At 36.2% G+C, this 16,721-nt stretch overlaps 1 protein-coding gene across 1 annotated transcript in view; it reads left to right on the top strand.

The window, feature by feature from the left end:
- Positions 1 to 16,721, top strand: part of baiap2l1b (BAR/IMD domain containing adaptor protein 2 like 1b) — a 52,218-nt gene that overhangs the window by 12,264 nt on the left and 23,233 nt on the right. The window contains exon 4 of the mRNA XM_036590266.1: positions 11,065 to 11,126. Coding sequence (XP_036446159.1) covers positions 11,065 to 11,126 — 62 coding nt within the window. The remainder of the gene's footprint in view (positions 1 to 11,064; positions 11,127 to 16,721) is intronic.

Below are 16,721 nucleotides of genomic sequence, written 5' to 3'. Positions count from 1 at the left end.
AAGTTTAAGTTTAAGTTAAGAGAAACTGTTTTGCAACTGTTTATTAGGTGATTTCAGGCTGAGATATAGGGTGAATGTAAAAAACATGCTGAGACATTTTTTCTGTGTATTTCCATATCAAATGTTTGCTGTATTGTTTTTGAACATTTGGTGCAATTAGAGCCCTGGTTTCTGGACTGAAATCATTAGCAGTTTGCCATATCTCTCTGACACGATTTGCCGCTGATCAGATGAGGCTGAAATCTTCGCTGGAATGTAATCAGAATTCTTCAAATTATTCTCACGGATGCGATCTTACTGTGGAACCGTTTGGCAGTGTGTGTGTGTAAGTGTGAGACTCCCGTTCTCTCGCCTTAAGGCCTCTGCATGTTGACATCATAAAGGCTTCGCATATTTTTTACCGGTGTTCAGTAAAAAATTCTTATCTTCAGAAATCCATGGAGATCATTTTTAACAGAAAATATAAAAACTAAAAGTAAGAAAGTAAAAAAGAGACATATGAAAGAGAAATATTTGGTTAAACATGCCATATCTGTTTTGAGCAACAGTATTAGATGCAGAATTTCCAACAAAGATTGGAGACAAACTTGTTAACTATTTCCAGTACAGGTGGGTAAGTAAGCTATCGATTATTCCATCTGAACATCATTATCCCTGACACCGTCATATATAGTGTGCTTATATTAAATGCAGACGTGACAAGGAAATACTGTGCCATTGTATATGGGAATGCCCCAGACGTTTATTCTACTGGGAAAAGGTACAGTACACAGTTTCTCAAATTATTGAGAAAGGTGTTCCTTGTATTCCCAAATTATGTACCTTCCTGTAACATCTTCCCAAAGGATTTTAGCATGAAAAGAGCATAAAGAAGAGCATATAAAAGAGCATTCTTTGAGAATTCAGAGAACTCTTTTAGGCTAAGGTAGTAGCTGAGTTTTACTCAGAGGAAACTGTGAATTAGGGGAAATATTTCATATTCTTAAGCTTTTTAGAGAAATGTTTGGATGAGAGAATTTGGATGAGATACATATTCTGTCTGCACAGTCATTATACCTGTTGATGTTATGTGTTTTATTTGTTATTGTTTTTTGTTTGTTTTTGTTTTTTATGACATTAGCAATGCAGTGTTGAAGGTTAGAAATGATTCAATGGAATTTACTTCAGAACTGATTCTTCACCTACACCATATACATCATTGTCAGTTTGTTAGGTACACCTATCCTATACCCACACTTAGTGGCCATTTTATCAAAAACACCTACTTTATACAGTGCTATGCAAAACTTGAGATCAACCTTAATTTATTTCATTCTAACATAACAGTCAAAACAGCCATTAAGTACAAGTTTTTGATTTTTCAGGAGCTATTTCTGAAGAGAGAGAGATAGATATAAGTAATGGAGAAGTCAAAGGAAAATAAGAAAAACCAAGAGGTTCCAAGTTTTAGAGATAATGGGCTTCTAACAATTGTGCAAGATTAACAGTGCTTAAAGCTTTCATCTTTGAGAGAGAGGAGAAAAACAGGCTCTACTCTTGATTCAGATCTGAATGAATCCACAGGTTTTTCTGTCCATCCTTTCACTGTGAGAAGGCAAATCTATAAGTCTGAAAGGATGTGTAGCTGTCAAGAAGCCATGACTAAGGAAAAGATATAGACAAAAAAGCAATTTGTGGGAAGGGATTGTCATGGGACCACCGTTAATGACATATTCTTTGGGTGGTGACCCATTCTCAGCACAGCAGTGTTACCAACTTAGTGTATACGTTAGACATGATTCTACTGAGAAGTGCTACTAAAGTTCTTTATTAGTAAACCTTAGACATTTATATATTGTATATTGTATAAAGTACTTGTGGTTTAGGCAGATACTTGCACTGAACTAGAAGTGTGAATGCAGAAGCAGAGGCCTAACTGCTGGACAGTCTCCGTGTGTGTTATCCTACTGCCTGGCCACTTCCTGAGCCAATGCCAGCACCCCCCACCCCCACACACACAACACACCTAACGTCAGCTTCCTTTATATGACTTCCAGTGATATTTTACATAATCCGTACAGGTCTAATCCAAATCACGTTTCTCATTTGTATGCTCAAGGAAAGTCAGAGGCAGACAGTGAATGAATGCAAGAGTTGTGATTAAGACAAAGAAAGTGAGACAGATGTATGTTTATTCTATACCAGTATGTGGACTTACTTAAAACACAAAAATGGATCCTTGTTAAGCCACAGTACTGTGCAAAAGTCAAAGACCACCCCTCATTAATTTAATTTCCAGACAAATAGGCCATTAAATACCAATTATTCATTTTTCAGGAGATATTTCTGAAGAGATTAGAGATAGGGATTAAATGGACTGTAAGAAGCAGAAAAAGCGACAAACTTTGAAGACTGAACTTTGGAGGTGTGGAAATATATCCTTGTTTCTTAAAAATCTGACAGCAGGTCTACCAGAAAGAATGGAAGCTGTAATAGAGGCAAGAGCTGACACATTAAATGCTGAAAATGAATAAGTAAAATGTGGTCTTGGCCTTTTATACAGTACTGTACTTCACCACTGAAACCTTGATCTATGTGATAATGACAGAAGGTACGGAAAACATGAACATCTGTGATGTGATAGCATTATTTTGTCAGCTTTTGTACTCTTTAAAAAGAATGAGAAAAAAAGCTGACTCTTGGTTCAAATGAAAAGATTGAAGCTGTGCATATTTGCGACTTGTTTTGAGATTTTATAGTTTATAGTTTCACAAGACCAACAGACTACAGTGCGTGAGTGACACTGAAAACAGACTAACCATGATTTGCATGTTATTTTCCTGTGGTCATTTAGCTCTGCACCCTGTTCTCATAACTTACAGAAGCCTTGCTATAATACCTTGACTGTACTTCCCTGTTGCAACCTTCAGAGTTTATTCAGCATGTGGTCGAATGTTTCACTCTTTCTCATTAGGACTCTGCACAATCCATAAAGCAGATTATCATCTCACTGGCAGTTTATCATCTGACTGAACCAAATTGACCAAATTCTTTATTAATTCCCTTCACCAAACACCTGGCACTTAGTTTATGTGTGCAGTGTATGTGTGTGTATTCATTAATAGAATCATAGTATGGAGTAGTGCCTTTGTCCTAGAGTACCCCTGCCTCTGAGTAGTACCTTTGTTCTAGAGTACCCCTGCCTCAGAGTAGTACCTTTGTCCTGGAGTACCCCTGCCTTGCTCATCTTAATGTTTTCCCTGCTCCCAGCACACCTAATCCAACTAATCAGCCAATTAACAAGACCTTCATTGCTTATAGTGGGTGTGTTCAGGCAGGAAAATGTTAAAATGTGCAGAACAGGGGGTACTCCAGGACCAGGGTTGGCAACTGTGGAGTAGTAGACTGGCCCAGATTCCGGATGTTTAGGAGTGCAACAGGGAAATATCATCATAGCACTTTCATGGTTTATCTTGTTAGATCATATTTATAACTGGTTTATAAAGCACTCAGTCAGGGTGTGTGAAGCTCATTTGCTCCAGTTAGTTGCCAGGAAACATGTTTGTGTCAGGAAGGTAAACAAATGAAGCAGCAAGAAAGGAGCTGTTCTGCTGTGTTTGAGGAACAAGGTCATACTATGATCCTTTCTTGTGATTCATTACTCAGATATTAGTCATAAATTTAAAATGACTGTTTTATGGTTAGCCAGAGTAGAGCATATGACAGTCTGACTTATGATAATGAGGTGTGGCTGGAGGCTGTAGCAGTAGGATGGACTGTAGGGTCTATGAAAGAGCTGTGTGATATGAACAAAATATACTGCATTTGTTATATACTACGATTCTTAATATTTATGAATGCTTAGAAGGAATTATTATTGTCTTTTTTATACTAGGTTAATCTAATTATACAGTTACCAATGCTGTCAATGATATTATTAATTGAGTAATCTACTGATTTGATTGGATATTTAATTGAGCAACCGGAGTTTGGTACCGCTTCACAATACGTCCCTTATTTTATGAATGGTTTATAATTATTGTATTACAGGTTATAGATTAGGCCATAAATACTTAGATACAACACAAGTAAAGAGAGCAGCAGTGACCTGTTGCGTGTCAAATGGTGGCCCACATTCATCTGTACTGTTGAAGCTCAGATCATGCTGGTTACTTATCTTACTTTGTCTTCTCCACTGGTCAGCTTCAGGTAATATTCACTGTTATAATATGTATTATAATGGCTTATTAATGATTTTTATGGCGTGTTATGGTGTAATTAATAGCCATCAATAAATAATTTTAAACTGGTAATTAATGCTTTATAAGAGTAATCTTATTGTAAAGTCTTACCCAGAGAAAGTAAAAAATATCATTTAAAAAATGGACCAGCACTGAATAACAGCAAAGTATGAATAGCTTTTCAGAATATTTAACTGGAAAGGTGAAGCCATTAAAAAGATTCAGTCAAAACATATAAAAATACTATGTGGCAAAACATACTATATTAAAGGAGTATGTCCATCAGGCTTTCTTTAGGAGAGACCAGTGGGAAAATGTAAAATATCGTCATGCAAACGGCAAGTTGAGAACATAAATATAACATAACATAAATTTAATTTAATGTCTCTGACTCTTTTGTCCTGTGCATTTGAGTGTTTTGTTGAGTCAGTATTGAGAACAATACTTAATCAAATATAGTCACACCCGGAAATGCTCATGTCTACAACAATATTTATATGAGAATTTTATTTTTAGTCCAGAAAATGGCCTGCAGCAAAGAATGGTTTTTGTTTTAGTTCCTGGTTGATTCTCTTTTACACAATGTGACCTGCACTGGTGCCCACACCCTACTACACTGATTTGTATAGTAGTGAAAAGAGAGGTGGTCACCAACCCCACACAAACACACACGCTCCCTCCCTCTCTGCCTCCCTCATGCCACAAAGGAAGCTTTTTACCAGGCTGTTCTGGTGACCTTTAGTCTGTCATGTTGTTTGAACGGTGCTGAGCAGCGCTGGCCGCTGGACAGCAGTCAAAACACACCCAGCAGGAATGAGCCAATCTGATAGACCAGCTGTTTTTAAAGTGACCGAATGGTTACATTTCAGGCACCCGTTTTCAGCTGAATTAAGTCGAGTTAAAAGCAAATGGAAAACTTCCCTAAACCTTTGACCAAACTCAGCATGATTTGTAATGAGGGGCGGAAAAAAACTTAAGTGATTATACTTTGGTTCTTTACTTAATTGTCATTATTATTATTATTTTGGAGGATTTGTACTTTACTCAGGTAGTATTAAAATTGAATACTCTTGTTCAATTACGTGTTCACAAGAAAAAAACACTGTTTACTCATTACACATTTTCTACTTAATTATTTAAGTGACGATATCAGCATTTTTGGCTCTGTATTGTCGATTTTAATTGAATAAGATTTTAACACAGTCCTCATACTTTCACTTAAGTATGGTTCCTCTCTACTTTTTGTACCCCGGGGGTTCAGGAGTTGGGGCACAGTATAAAGTTTGATTGCATTGAACTGTTGATATGATTATCCATAGTATACCAATAATTATTTACATGGATGTTAGATGCCTTCAGATATAGGATGTAGTTTACTGTTGGAGTAACAGCTAATATTAATGTTAATGCCAGCCAGCATTAGATGATCACCCCATTTCATTTCTTATCTGGTAATGCATAGCTAGAAAGCTGGAACATTATTACGTTTAGTAGTGACAAATGGATTATCCTAATAATAATGTCATAAAATGATTTACCTCTCCTTTCTTATCTTATGGTCCAAAGTTTTTAATATTTCAGATTTATTTGCCTCTTCATGTTCACTGCAGTAGCACTCAGGAAACAGGTGTATCAACCTGAGACAGTCTTAAAAACAAAGGTGCCATAAAGCGTTATTTGGAGCGATGCCATAGAATAAACACTTTTGGTTTTCTAAAGTGCCTTTCAATGGATGGTTCTTTAGTGAACTAATTTTGAGATATATGTGTAAAGAACCTTTTAAAGGTTTAACCCCTAAATGGCCAGGGCCCACCAGCAGGTCCAAAGTTCTATTACACACTTCTAAAACCTAAGAATAGCTCAACCAGTTTGCACTGAAGTCCCTGTGATTATTGAATAATAAGTCTTAGTATGTAATAAGCCTGGGAATTTAAAGAAATGAAAGAACCTCCACATAATGCTAGAGTTCTATACCAAAAAATGTTGCTAGTACTGTACATTTAAGCCAGGAACCATTTAGGAAAGTTTACTTTTCCCCCTCATAACAAAGCTAGCTTCAAAAGTTAGGGAGTGATCAATTTAAAAAAGCATATTTGGAGGGTGCAGAAAAGGTTCTTTGTGTGAAGCCATATATCTACTACTTAAGGTTCCCTTAACCTTTCCATTGGATGATTCTGTAGAGAACCATTTTTTTGTAAAACAAGAAAAAAAAGAACCTCCACATAATGTAAGCATTCTAAGAAGAATCCTTAAATTGGTTTAGAATACATAACCATGAGCCTTTAAAAGGCTCTGAACATCAGAGCAGTGTATTATCTCCTTCTCTGTAGAAGAAGCATGTGAAACAGCACAGCATAATGTCCTGCTGGACACCAGAGCCCCTGACATACCTACTGAATAGTGATTCCCATTTAACTGTAGCAGCCCTGAAAATGCCCAACAGAGCGGCATGGGTTTGATTCATCAGACATCCAGTGTGTTCTGTACTGGAATCCTCATTGTCCTGAACCTGCCTGTTGTTGCTTGTGATCATACAGAGGCAATGGACAATCTATGATCTATTGTAATCACAAAGTAACCATCTACTGTAAAGCTCTGGCCATGCCTCTCTGTGGCCATTAGACCATTGTATAACCCTCCCTCTTTAGAGCCTTTGTTCCGAGCAGTGGAAGTTTCTGTCTCTGACTGGGTGGCACCCTGTGCTGCTTTGATCAAAATGTGCTCATAAACGCCCCCTCCCACTTGAACACTCAACCACAGTGTCTATAATTCAGACTTGATTATTAGAAGTACTGGGTTGTCAGGGAAGTGGAGAGCTTTTCTGTTAAATGAATAGCTGCATATTTCTTTGAGAGCCTGGCTAAGTACACGGACATGTAGAAAAGCTTATCTCGGTGCATTATCTGTTTTCGTCCTCATTTAAATACCCCTGCTAGGGAATTTTTATGACCCTCATTTTTAGACATCATTTTTATGGCATGCTTTATGAGCTGATTACTCCCGATGATGGAATTTTCATGTGGCGGATGAATGAATGTTTTGTACATGTGTAATGACTGAGTGTAAAATTCAGTATCAAAATTGTTCAGAAACATGATGGGATCAAATGACAGTTCTAAAAGAATGTCTTACAAATCTGACACAGCTTGTTTGCTTGAGTTTTCTTCTTTTAAAATGACACCAGTTTACAATATTGCAAACATTAACTAAACACAAAACCCATTTCCAGAAAGGAAACTTCCTATTTACTGTACTTAGTGAAATTACAAATATTGCCGTTTTTGTTATCTTTCAATGTTGTTAAAACTACAAGACTAGGCAAGCTTGTTTTGCTTGAAAGCCATCGGTTGCATTCTATTTGTTTACTGCATGAATAGTTCAGAAAAAAAACCCTTGCTTTATGTACAGGGTTACAAATTAACATTTTGCTCCACTTGCCTACAGAGTCTTTTTGCCAGAAACCTTTGGTTTTTAAATGCATAAATTTTCCTGACATATTGGTACTGTTACTACAACTACTACTACTACTAATAATAATAATAATAATAATAATAATAACAATAATAATAATAAATATTAAAAAATGCAATCTAATAAAATGTTTATCTCTATGGTTTTGATTCATAATTCTTTCCTCCTGTATCCACTGCTATGTCATGAATAAATCCATGAAGACTGATTTAGTTAGCCCTCGAGCTCTGCAGATCTGTTATTAGCATAATAACAGAGCCTAAAATGATTTCTAGTCACTTATACACACACACAGTTACACAAATGTCTACAGTTCACTACAGTTGCCCCCAATCATGTGTAATATCAGCCAAATTTACCATTTTCTCTTGAGAGTATGAAATATAAAACAAAACACACTTGTTCTCTAACTGATAGCATATAGGCGAATATATCTAGCATTATAACTTCTGGGCTAGCTAAAGGTACATTGGCAAAGTCTTTTCGAAGTGATAAAAAGTGATAAAAATAGTGACAAACAAATCAACATACTATTCCTGTTTACAGTCTTCACTACAGTAGCACTCAACCAGTAATGGTGCATCTTCTCCTGCGTATTCATGGAAACGGGTGTAGCTGTCTGAGTGCCAGAAAGGATTATTTAGAATGATGGCATTAAACAAACACCTTTAGTCTTCTAAAGTACACTTAGTCGTAATGTACTGCTGCTGGATGACTTCATACTGTTACTGCTAAATAACATTACCCATACTGTTGAGTTAAGTATTTCCAACTGAGATAGTTCATTATTTGTATGTTTTTTGTTTATTTGTATATCTGTATTAGTATGTAGGTGTTGAAATTGTTTCATTTAATTAAAAAACACCACCTACTCTTTATCTTGGGTGATGCCTGCACATTTCTACAATAAGTATCAGTCAGTAACTCATTTAGTTAGTCAGTGACTCAGTTAGAGACAGATGATATGTCACCCAGCAGTATTAGAGTTAGAGGCATGACTCTGAAAAAAAGAAGATATGAGAGCAAATTGCAGGTTATTCATTTCCTTAAGCATGCGAAAGACTCCAAAGCTCACAGGTTATATGCTACTTCAACTAATCCAACAGCCACATGAACAAACTAACATGCTTCCACTGGATCTACTGTTGTCAGGAAAAGACAAACAAACAGCAAAAAAACAGCAAAAAACAAAATTGCTTTGTCATGTTTTATGTGGCAAACTGACCAGGTAAATGAGCTCTTAGGGACTTAATGACTTTCCTACACACAGTTCAGTATATTTAAATATATTTCCAAAAAGTTAATGGGAATTCATTTAGCATGGAGTCATTTTATTGTGTTGAACAGCTGGGCTGTGGGAAATGCACACACCCATTGTGCTCAGGTGGCCTTGGCAGTCTTGTGACTCATGTTGAGACATGAGCAGTATCAAGGTTCACTTCTCCAGATCATCACACAGTAAGCCTGCTCTTATCCAGGTGGATTTACTTAAGTTGATGATTTGGCTATGTCGTCACTGCCTGTGCATCATTTTCCAACATCATCAATAATACAAATTGTCATAAGGTTATAGATAAAATAAGGAGGGAGTAGACTTGGTAAAAATGTAGTCATTCAGAAAATAATCTTAGGTTCTATTAAATGGTCCTATAAGTTTTGATATAGTAGCCAGTTTAGCACTAGTTAATGTAATGTGGCTAGAGCTATTACTTAATTAATTATATTGAAAATCGAGTGATGTAGTAAATATTTTGATGATTAACTGGTTAACAGTTTTTTTAAAAGGCCGAATATAACTGATAGACTTAATGGAACTATGCTTAGCTTTTGAAAGTATAAAATACTGTAAGGCAAAAAACCCATATGAACGGATGTAATCAGGCTCTGTTTTTGCCTTAAGAGAGGAGTAGGAGAATTAAAAGTGTGTATTATCACTATGAGGACTGACATGTCATTTTTAATCAAAGTTTTTAAAAATTAATTACCGACTTAAACAGTTATTGATGTAGCCATTTTATTTACTATCCAGAATGACCAGGGAACCTACACTTGTCTACACTTGTAACTTGTGTTTTAAATGCAATGTTGATAATATATGACATGATATATGATAAAAATATAGTTTCTTGGGTGCATTTTTGCATTTACTTTTGCTTTTTTTTTCAGTATGAGCAATTCGGCAAGTTTCTCTAGAATGGAGCATTTCATATCAGACTGCTCTGAATGACTTCGCAAAAATTCCTTTTCATTGTGACTTGACAACATGGAGAGTTTTCCTGTTTAGAGAGAGAGAGAGAGAGAGAGAGAGAGAGAAGCGATCACCTGTGGAGTCTTGAGGAGTCATGTAGATAGATGATAGAGCTAAACCAGCAGTACAAAGAGAGAGAGAGAGAGAGAGAGAGAGAGAGAGAGAGAGAGAGGATATCCTGTAGAGTCTTGAGGAGTCATGTGGATAGATGAGATAACTAAATCAGCAGTAGAGAGAGAGAGAGAGAGAGAGAGAGAGAGAGAGAGCGAGAGAGCGAGCGAGAGAGAGGCCATGAGCTGTCTAGTCTTAAGGAGTCGTGTAGATAGAAGAGAGACCTTAACCAACAGTGTAGAGAGAGAGAGAAAGAGAGAAAGAGAGACCATGACCTGTGGAGTGTTGAGGTCATGTAGATGAGAGACCTAAACCAGCAGTAGAGAGAGAGAGAGAGAGAGAGAGGCTATAACCTGCAGAGTCTTGAGGAGTCATGTAGATAGATGAAGAGCTAAAGTAGCAGTGCTAAGAGACAGAAAGCGAGAGTGAGCTAGAGAGAGCTTTATTATCTGTTGTTTCCATGGAAAACTCGCCTTTTCTCCTCCCTCGCTGCTCTGTATGGGCACAGAGCCCCTGGGGGTTGATAAACTTTGTCTCCAGATTTCTGAGAGAGTTGGCTAGGAGTGTTAGCAGCAGGCACGAACTCTTGTGTTTCTGCCCAACCTTGAAATGCATCTATTATGCATGCTGATCGGCAGCTCACAAATAACTGTTGACTAAGTGTGTGGTGGGCGGATCCTTTTATATATACAGTGTTATTTTTTTGTTGTTTTTTTTTTTTTACTGTAGGCTTGCGTGATTGCATTTTAATCCCTATTTGATTGCACTGAGAAAGAGCATGCTAGTAGGAATATGGGCTACATGCTGCTAGAGCACATTTTAATTACAGTAGCCTGCTCTAAGGGAGCGCGGTGCTGGAAAACAAGGCCTTTGGGGTTTAATTGTCAGGGGAGGATGGTGGTTCATTATGTGCTTGATTGTGTGTTGACTATTGTAGATAAATGTACTTGGAAGTGGTTTAGCCTTGTGTTTGTGTGTGAATGTAAGGTTGATCAGTATGATTTCCTTCTCCAGGTGTGGTGCTAATGGAAATCTCTGAAGTCCACAGGAAAGTTCATCTAGAGCTGGAAGAGAACGTAAGTGTTTTCTAATAAACCTCACATACGTATGAATATTTGTTGAATGTCTTAATTTTGAGCTTGTCTCAGGATGCTTCATGGTGTTTATCTCTTGGCTCTATCAGACGTGAGCCCATTGCACTGCTTGATTTAAATATGTATTTCCACATTAATAACATATATTACACCAGCACAGTTATTGACAAAATAAGGAAGCCATGCTGGCCTCATTAGATTCTGCCACATAGTTCCCACAGTTTAACACTCATTTTAATACACTTTCACAGTCGTACATACAGTCATATGAAGAAGTTTGGGTGCCCCTAGTTAAATTACATGTTTTGTTGATTTTCTAAGTGAAAACACATCCTTTACATAGAACACACTTCTGCACATTTTAATACATAATTACTGTTTGTGCTCTTTTTGACATATTAGAAAAAACATAAAGCATGGCTGTCAAGTGATTAAATCAATAAATCATGATTAGTCATGTTGTTTTGTATGATTAATCATGATTAATCACATTTGTCTTATTTGCTCAAATATGACCTTGAAAAAAGAGTTTTTCCATTTAAAAAGCAGTGCATTTTGTTGTATAAGCAAAATAAGCTTCATCAGTATTTGTTACTTTCAGTAATGCAATAAAGTAGCAAAGTTCACACAAACCTAAACATGAAAGTCATGTGATTGAACAGTTAGAGAACAGATTGAGTGAACAGTTTCCAATTTTAATCACCAATGTCTAGTGAGAGCAACAGTGGCTGCATGTTCCAAATCCTCTTTGATTGTAGGCCACTCTCTCATACTGCTGTGTTATATCTTGTTTTCTACTTTGCTGTTGCTTTTGTGAGTTTGCTGCTCATTGATTTATCCATAGCCCCCCCCCAAAGCACTGTCCAGTGTCTGCTAAATATTTCAGACTTAGTGTACATTGGTAATAAACAAATTCACAGCATTGCAGTAGCTGAAAATAACTTTGGTTTCATCAAAAAAGCCATTATCAACTAGGCCTGTACAATATCCTCTTATTCGGATAACCACACGGAAAATAAGTTGAGTTTTTACTTAAAAATTAAGTAATCTGGCTGCCGTGTCATTTTATTTTATTGTACTTTTAGTAATAAGTTAGCATAATGTAACACATATGATTATTGTTCTGTTAACTTACTATTTAATGAACTTGACATTTTAAAACAGCCAGTTTACTTACTTTATAAAGTGAAATGATTTTTGTTTTATAATGCAGTGGTAAATAAATTTTTTACTGTCATGAAACTGTTACCACAGTAATGCAGATTCTATCGTAACAACATACAGCAATCAGCTGAACTCCAGGGTGAAACTGCAGATGGTTTGAAGGGTCGAACTAGGAAAATGTGTTACCAGTATTAAAGAAATTAGTGGCATTTATAATGTTTCACATTAACCTGTTATTAATGTATTAACTTTGATACCGCTAGTAATAATATATTTCTAAGACTCACCATAAATCTAACCCATAAACCATAAACCCAACTGTAACCTCAGTAACAATAAATAAATGAATAAATACATACTTGCTTTTACCCTTTCAGTTTTAAACAACATGCAACATAAAACGTAAAAACACTTTAGATTGTGAACTTAGTCCTGTATTTCTCCTGGTTTTTATACATTGTCGTCCTAAAAATGTTTCACATCAATATTCATAAGTGCATTGTATTTCCTCAATGACATTGTCCACATGTATTTAATATTATTTTCATTCATCTCTGCATTCATTCAGACAGATATATAAAGACCAAACAACATCAGGTTGGGGAATAGTTGCGCACCAGCTCAGATAGCATCGTTTAGCAAAACAGGTTTCAGCATGTCCTGTCTTGCACCTGAGGCCAGCTTTGATGATGACACTGTGCTTTGTGTTAATACAACCCAGATGAATTCTGCTTGCTCATCTGTCCCCAGTGCTGCAGGCTAATTGATAGACCTGCAAATGTAAAACCACAAACAACACAAAGGCTTGTACTTGTTAAAGGTATATTGTAAGATTTAAAGCTTTGATATAATTGACAGTGTTTAACTAGATATTGTCAACAAAAGCATCTTTCATTTTTTTTTGTTTTGTTTTTTGCAGTTGAAGCTCATTGAAATGTTCAAAGAAACTTGTACAAAATCTGTACAAAGTTTGGATTCTAAACTTTCACTTAATATCACATTTGCGTTTGTAATTGGAAGAAAATAAGAGTTTCTTATGACTTGAATTTGAGTTTGATGAAAAGTTATTGTGTTATGTTTTTGTCATTTGTCATTTCAGTTTATGTTGACATACATGAGAAAAAGTGTCAGGCTCTAACCTGTTAATACAGAATCCATGATAATAACTCCAGATATCTAAGGGTTAGCCTAAGAATCAGTTAGTGTTTATTAAATTAGAAGCCATCACTGTTTTCTATTTAATCCACAAAATTGAAATGATAATGGCACAGTTTGGGCCAGTCTTTAGTGTTTTAAATGAGTTTCAAAGGGTAGCATACCAGATAGCTTCGGCTTCTTGGGTAAAAAAGTAACGTATCTTGAAGCTGAGCTGCAAATGTTATGTAGTCAGACTGTACGCTGTATGCTGGAACTGACCTGCATCCCTCAGGAAAAGTGCCATGGTTTCCTAACAGAATATGTTGTGTTCAACGATATACCTCTTCACATGAAAACAAAAATTCAAATATGGCACGATTTGTAAAAAAAAAAAATTAAAAAAAAAAGTCAGTAAGTCCTCTTTAAGCTTTTTTTTTTAAAAAACTCACAGACGTCTGAGAGCTGACGTGTCACCAAGATTCAAACTCATGATCTCATGATAATTAGGCAGTTAGACAGTTGTGCCACTCGGGAGCCACAGAGTTAAATTTCTATGTTCAAGGAAGAATATAAAGGTGAAAGAGTTCCGAGTGGTTTGACTTGCTGTAACGTCAGAGCAGCTCGACTATCTAACTGCTTGCTGATCAAAAGACAAGAGATCATGAGTGTGAATCATGGTGGCACAGTGGCCCTCCATGCACTGTAAAACATAATAATTGTACTAACTTATTTTTTGGGTTTACTTTATTTATTTGTTAGAATTACTAATACACATCTAATAACACTATTTCTTATATAATCCTTAGTTATTTAGATAAATATAATTAAGATCAGTTTATTTGGATAAGTCCTACAGACTGAAGAGCCTTTTCCTCAAAATGCTTCCCAGCATACTTAGCAGTTTTGTTGATTTCTGTGAGTTAACTCTTATTTGTATAATTTATACATATAATTCTCTTGTCAAAATATTATTTTTGTGTCATAGGTTATTCTCACACTAACAGGTGAAATTTGAATGCATTTTACATCTGTTTGTTGTTCTCACCATGATGGTGTTTTGTGTTGAGGTTTACCAGTTCAGCATTTTACCATGAATGCCAACAAAAGAGCAAATATGCATTAAGCTATTAGAGTTATCAGAAATGGGTGTTTTCAGTTTTATCTAAGCCATTTGTTGTGTTGTTTTAGTTGTTGCCAATACATTACACAAGGAAGAATATTTGATGAGTTAACCTAACTGATTCAAGAGTAAACAGAACTTGAAAAAATAGAGCCAGCCCAATGGAAACCATTTATAATGATTGGGCTGTTTAATTTGATCTTACTCGCTGCATAAGTGTGGATCACTGGATTTAGATGTATCTATAACTCATATATAAAGTTATTTAAGCTTGAACCTGTTAAGTAACTCTACGTAATGTTTTTTTGAGGCAGTATGTTTGCCTGTTTAAAGTGAAGTCAACTAATTTAAGTTTACAGTGTGGTAATTAGTCTGAGATATGGAAGCCCTTACCGTCCCCAAGCTGGGGACACTGTTTGATGAGGGGGAACCATAGCATGTAGGTGGCAACTGGCAATGGCCAAATTGGGGGAAAAACTGAGTAAAAAACAGCAAATAATTAAAAATATTGCTGTCATTGGAAGAAAACCTTGTATCCCCAAAATGATAACTTTACAGGAGAAAGAAAAAACCTACTTTACTTTTAATGTAAGTCAGTGGAGCCAGACTTATTTCCAAGCAAAAGATACAAGGTTTTGTCAACAGCGATATAAGGAAGCAACCACATTTACCTGTTTATTTGCATAAAGTCAACTTAAACTATATGTTGTAGACCTAACTTAGATACAGTACTGAAAATGTAAGTTAGGAGGACTTTTGATGTAGGAGGATGACTTAAAATTGCCAGTTGACCTGACTTTTAATTTTATTGTTATAAGTGAATGTTTTATTGTATTTTGATCGTTTATGCACAATATGGCACAATGTGCATCTCTATGCATATCATGGATATCATTATTAGAACACTGACCATATATTTCATTAAAAAGAGAGCACAAGTAGTCCTGTTTAATTGGATTTATGGCAGCACAGTATGTGAGACAGTGAATAAAAATCGCCGTACTCATATTTTTGGTATTGTGATATTTTTGTAGGGGTACACGCATATGGGTCATTGTGGGCCAATTCCAATATCCGATGTTTTTTATGTACATACCTGCCGATGCTGATGGCAATATGTGCACATTTATAAAATGTAGGCATAGGCACTACTTCTGTGTGGATTAGCCTTACAGAGAAATGTAAAAAAAATAGCGTTACAAACGCTGCAAAACAAATAAAATTCAGACATTTGAGCACTATCAAATATCATTTCGAAATATTGATCAAATTTAAACATCTGTCCAAAGCTGATATATACTTTTTTAAAGCAAATATCTGCCAACACTAAAGTGAGTGCAATATCATCATACATCTCGTTTTTTTTAATTTGGCACTGGATTTGGCACTGGTTTGTTGTGCTTATTCCAACTTATCAAACCCCAGAAAACTGAAATATTGTGCTTGAATATGTATTGTGTGTTGTAGTATCATGATATATTTTTGCCATATCGCCCACTGATTCAGGTACGCTGTTTTTTATAGTGTACCTCCCTATTTGCTACTATTCTGATACTACACACACACACAGTTTATCATCCACTCCCTGTTTTAATGGCTTCTGAAGGCTTGGTTTCTTCATCTACAGGTTACTGTTTCTTTCCTCCACATAGTAACCAAAGGCTAAAAATAGCAATCTGATAACATGAAATGTCTGCTCAAAAGAGCCCAGTCTTGATTGAAAGACTTACAAAATTGTCAAAGAAGGAAACAATTTGGCAGTGCAGCATCTTTTTGTTTGTGAATGAACCATCTTTTTGAATGAATGGATAAGTAAGTGCAATGAAAAAGAGAATTCTAGCAGAATGGTTCGGTGTGGAGGAGTTTTGAGGACTTGGCAGAGGCGAGAGAGTGTGGGAATTCTCATATTCTCACAGGGGAAAAGGAAAAAACAGCAATTATGAAAAAGTAGACTGGGGGGTGGGTGGTTACCACTTGTCGCCATAGCGAGGTCTGCAGTGATATAATCAGTCGCCCTCGCTCCACACTTTGGCAGAGTGGGTTGGGTTAGGAGCATGTGTGTGTGACTGGTTTGGTGAGGGTTGGAGTGTGGAGGTGGAAATGGGTTGGGGTGGGCTTGAGGGTCTTTGGGCATCCCTAGTCTGTGTCTGTGACTC

Source organism: Colossoma macropomum, unplaced genomic scaffold (assembly GCF_904425465.1).
Source record: "Colossoma macropomum unplaced genomic scaffold, Colossoma_macropomum, whole genome shotgun sequence".
NCBI classification, from domain to species: Eukaryota; Metazoa; Chordata; class Actinopteri; order Characiformes; family Serrasalmidae; genus Colossoma; species Colossoma macropomum.
Note: the sequence above shows the minus strand (reverse complement) of the source record. Positions and strands in the feature narration are given on the sequence as shown.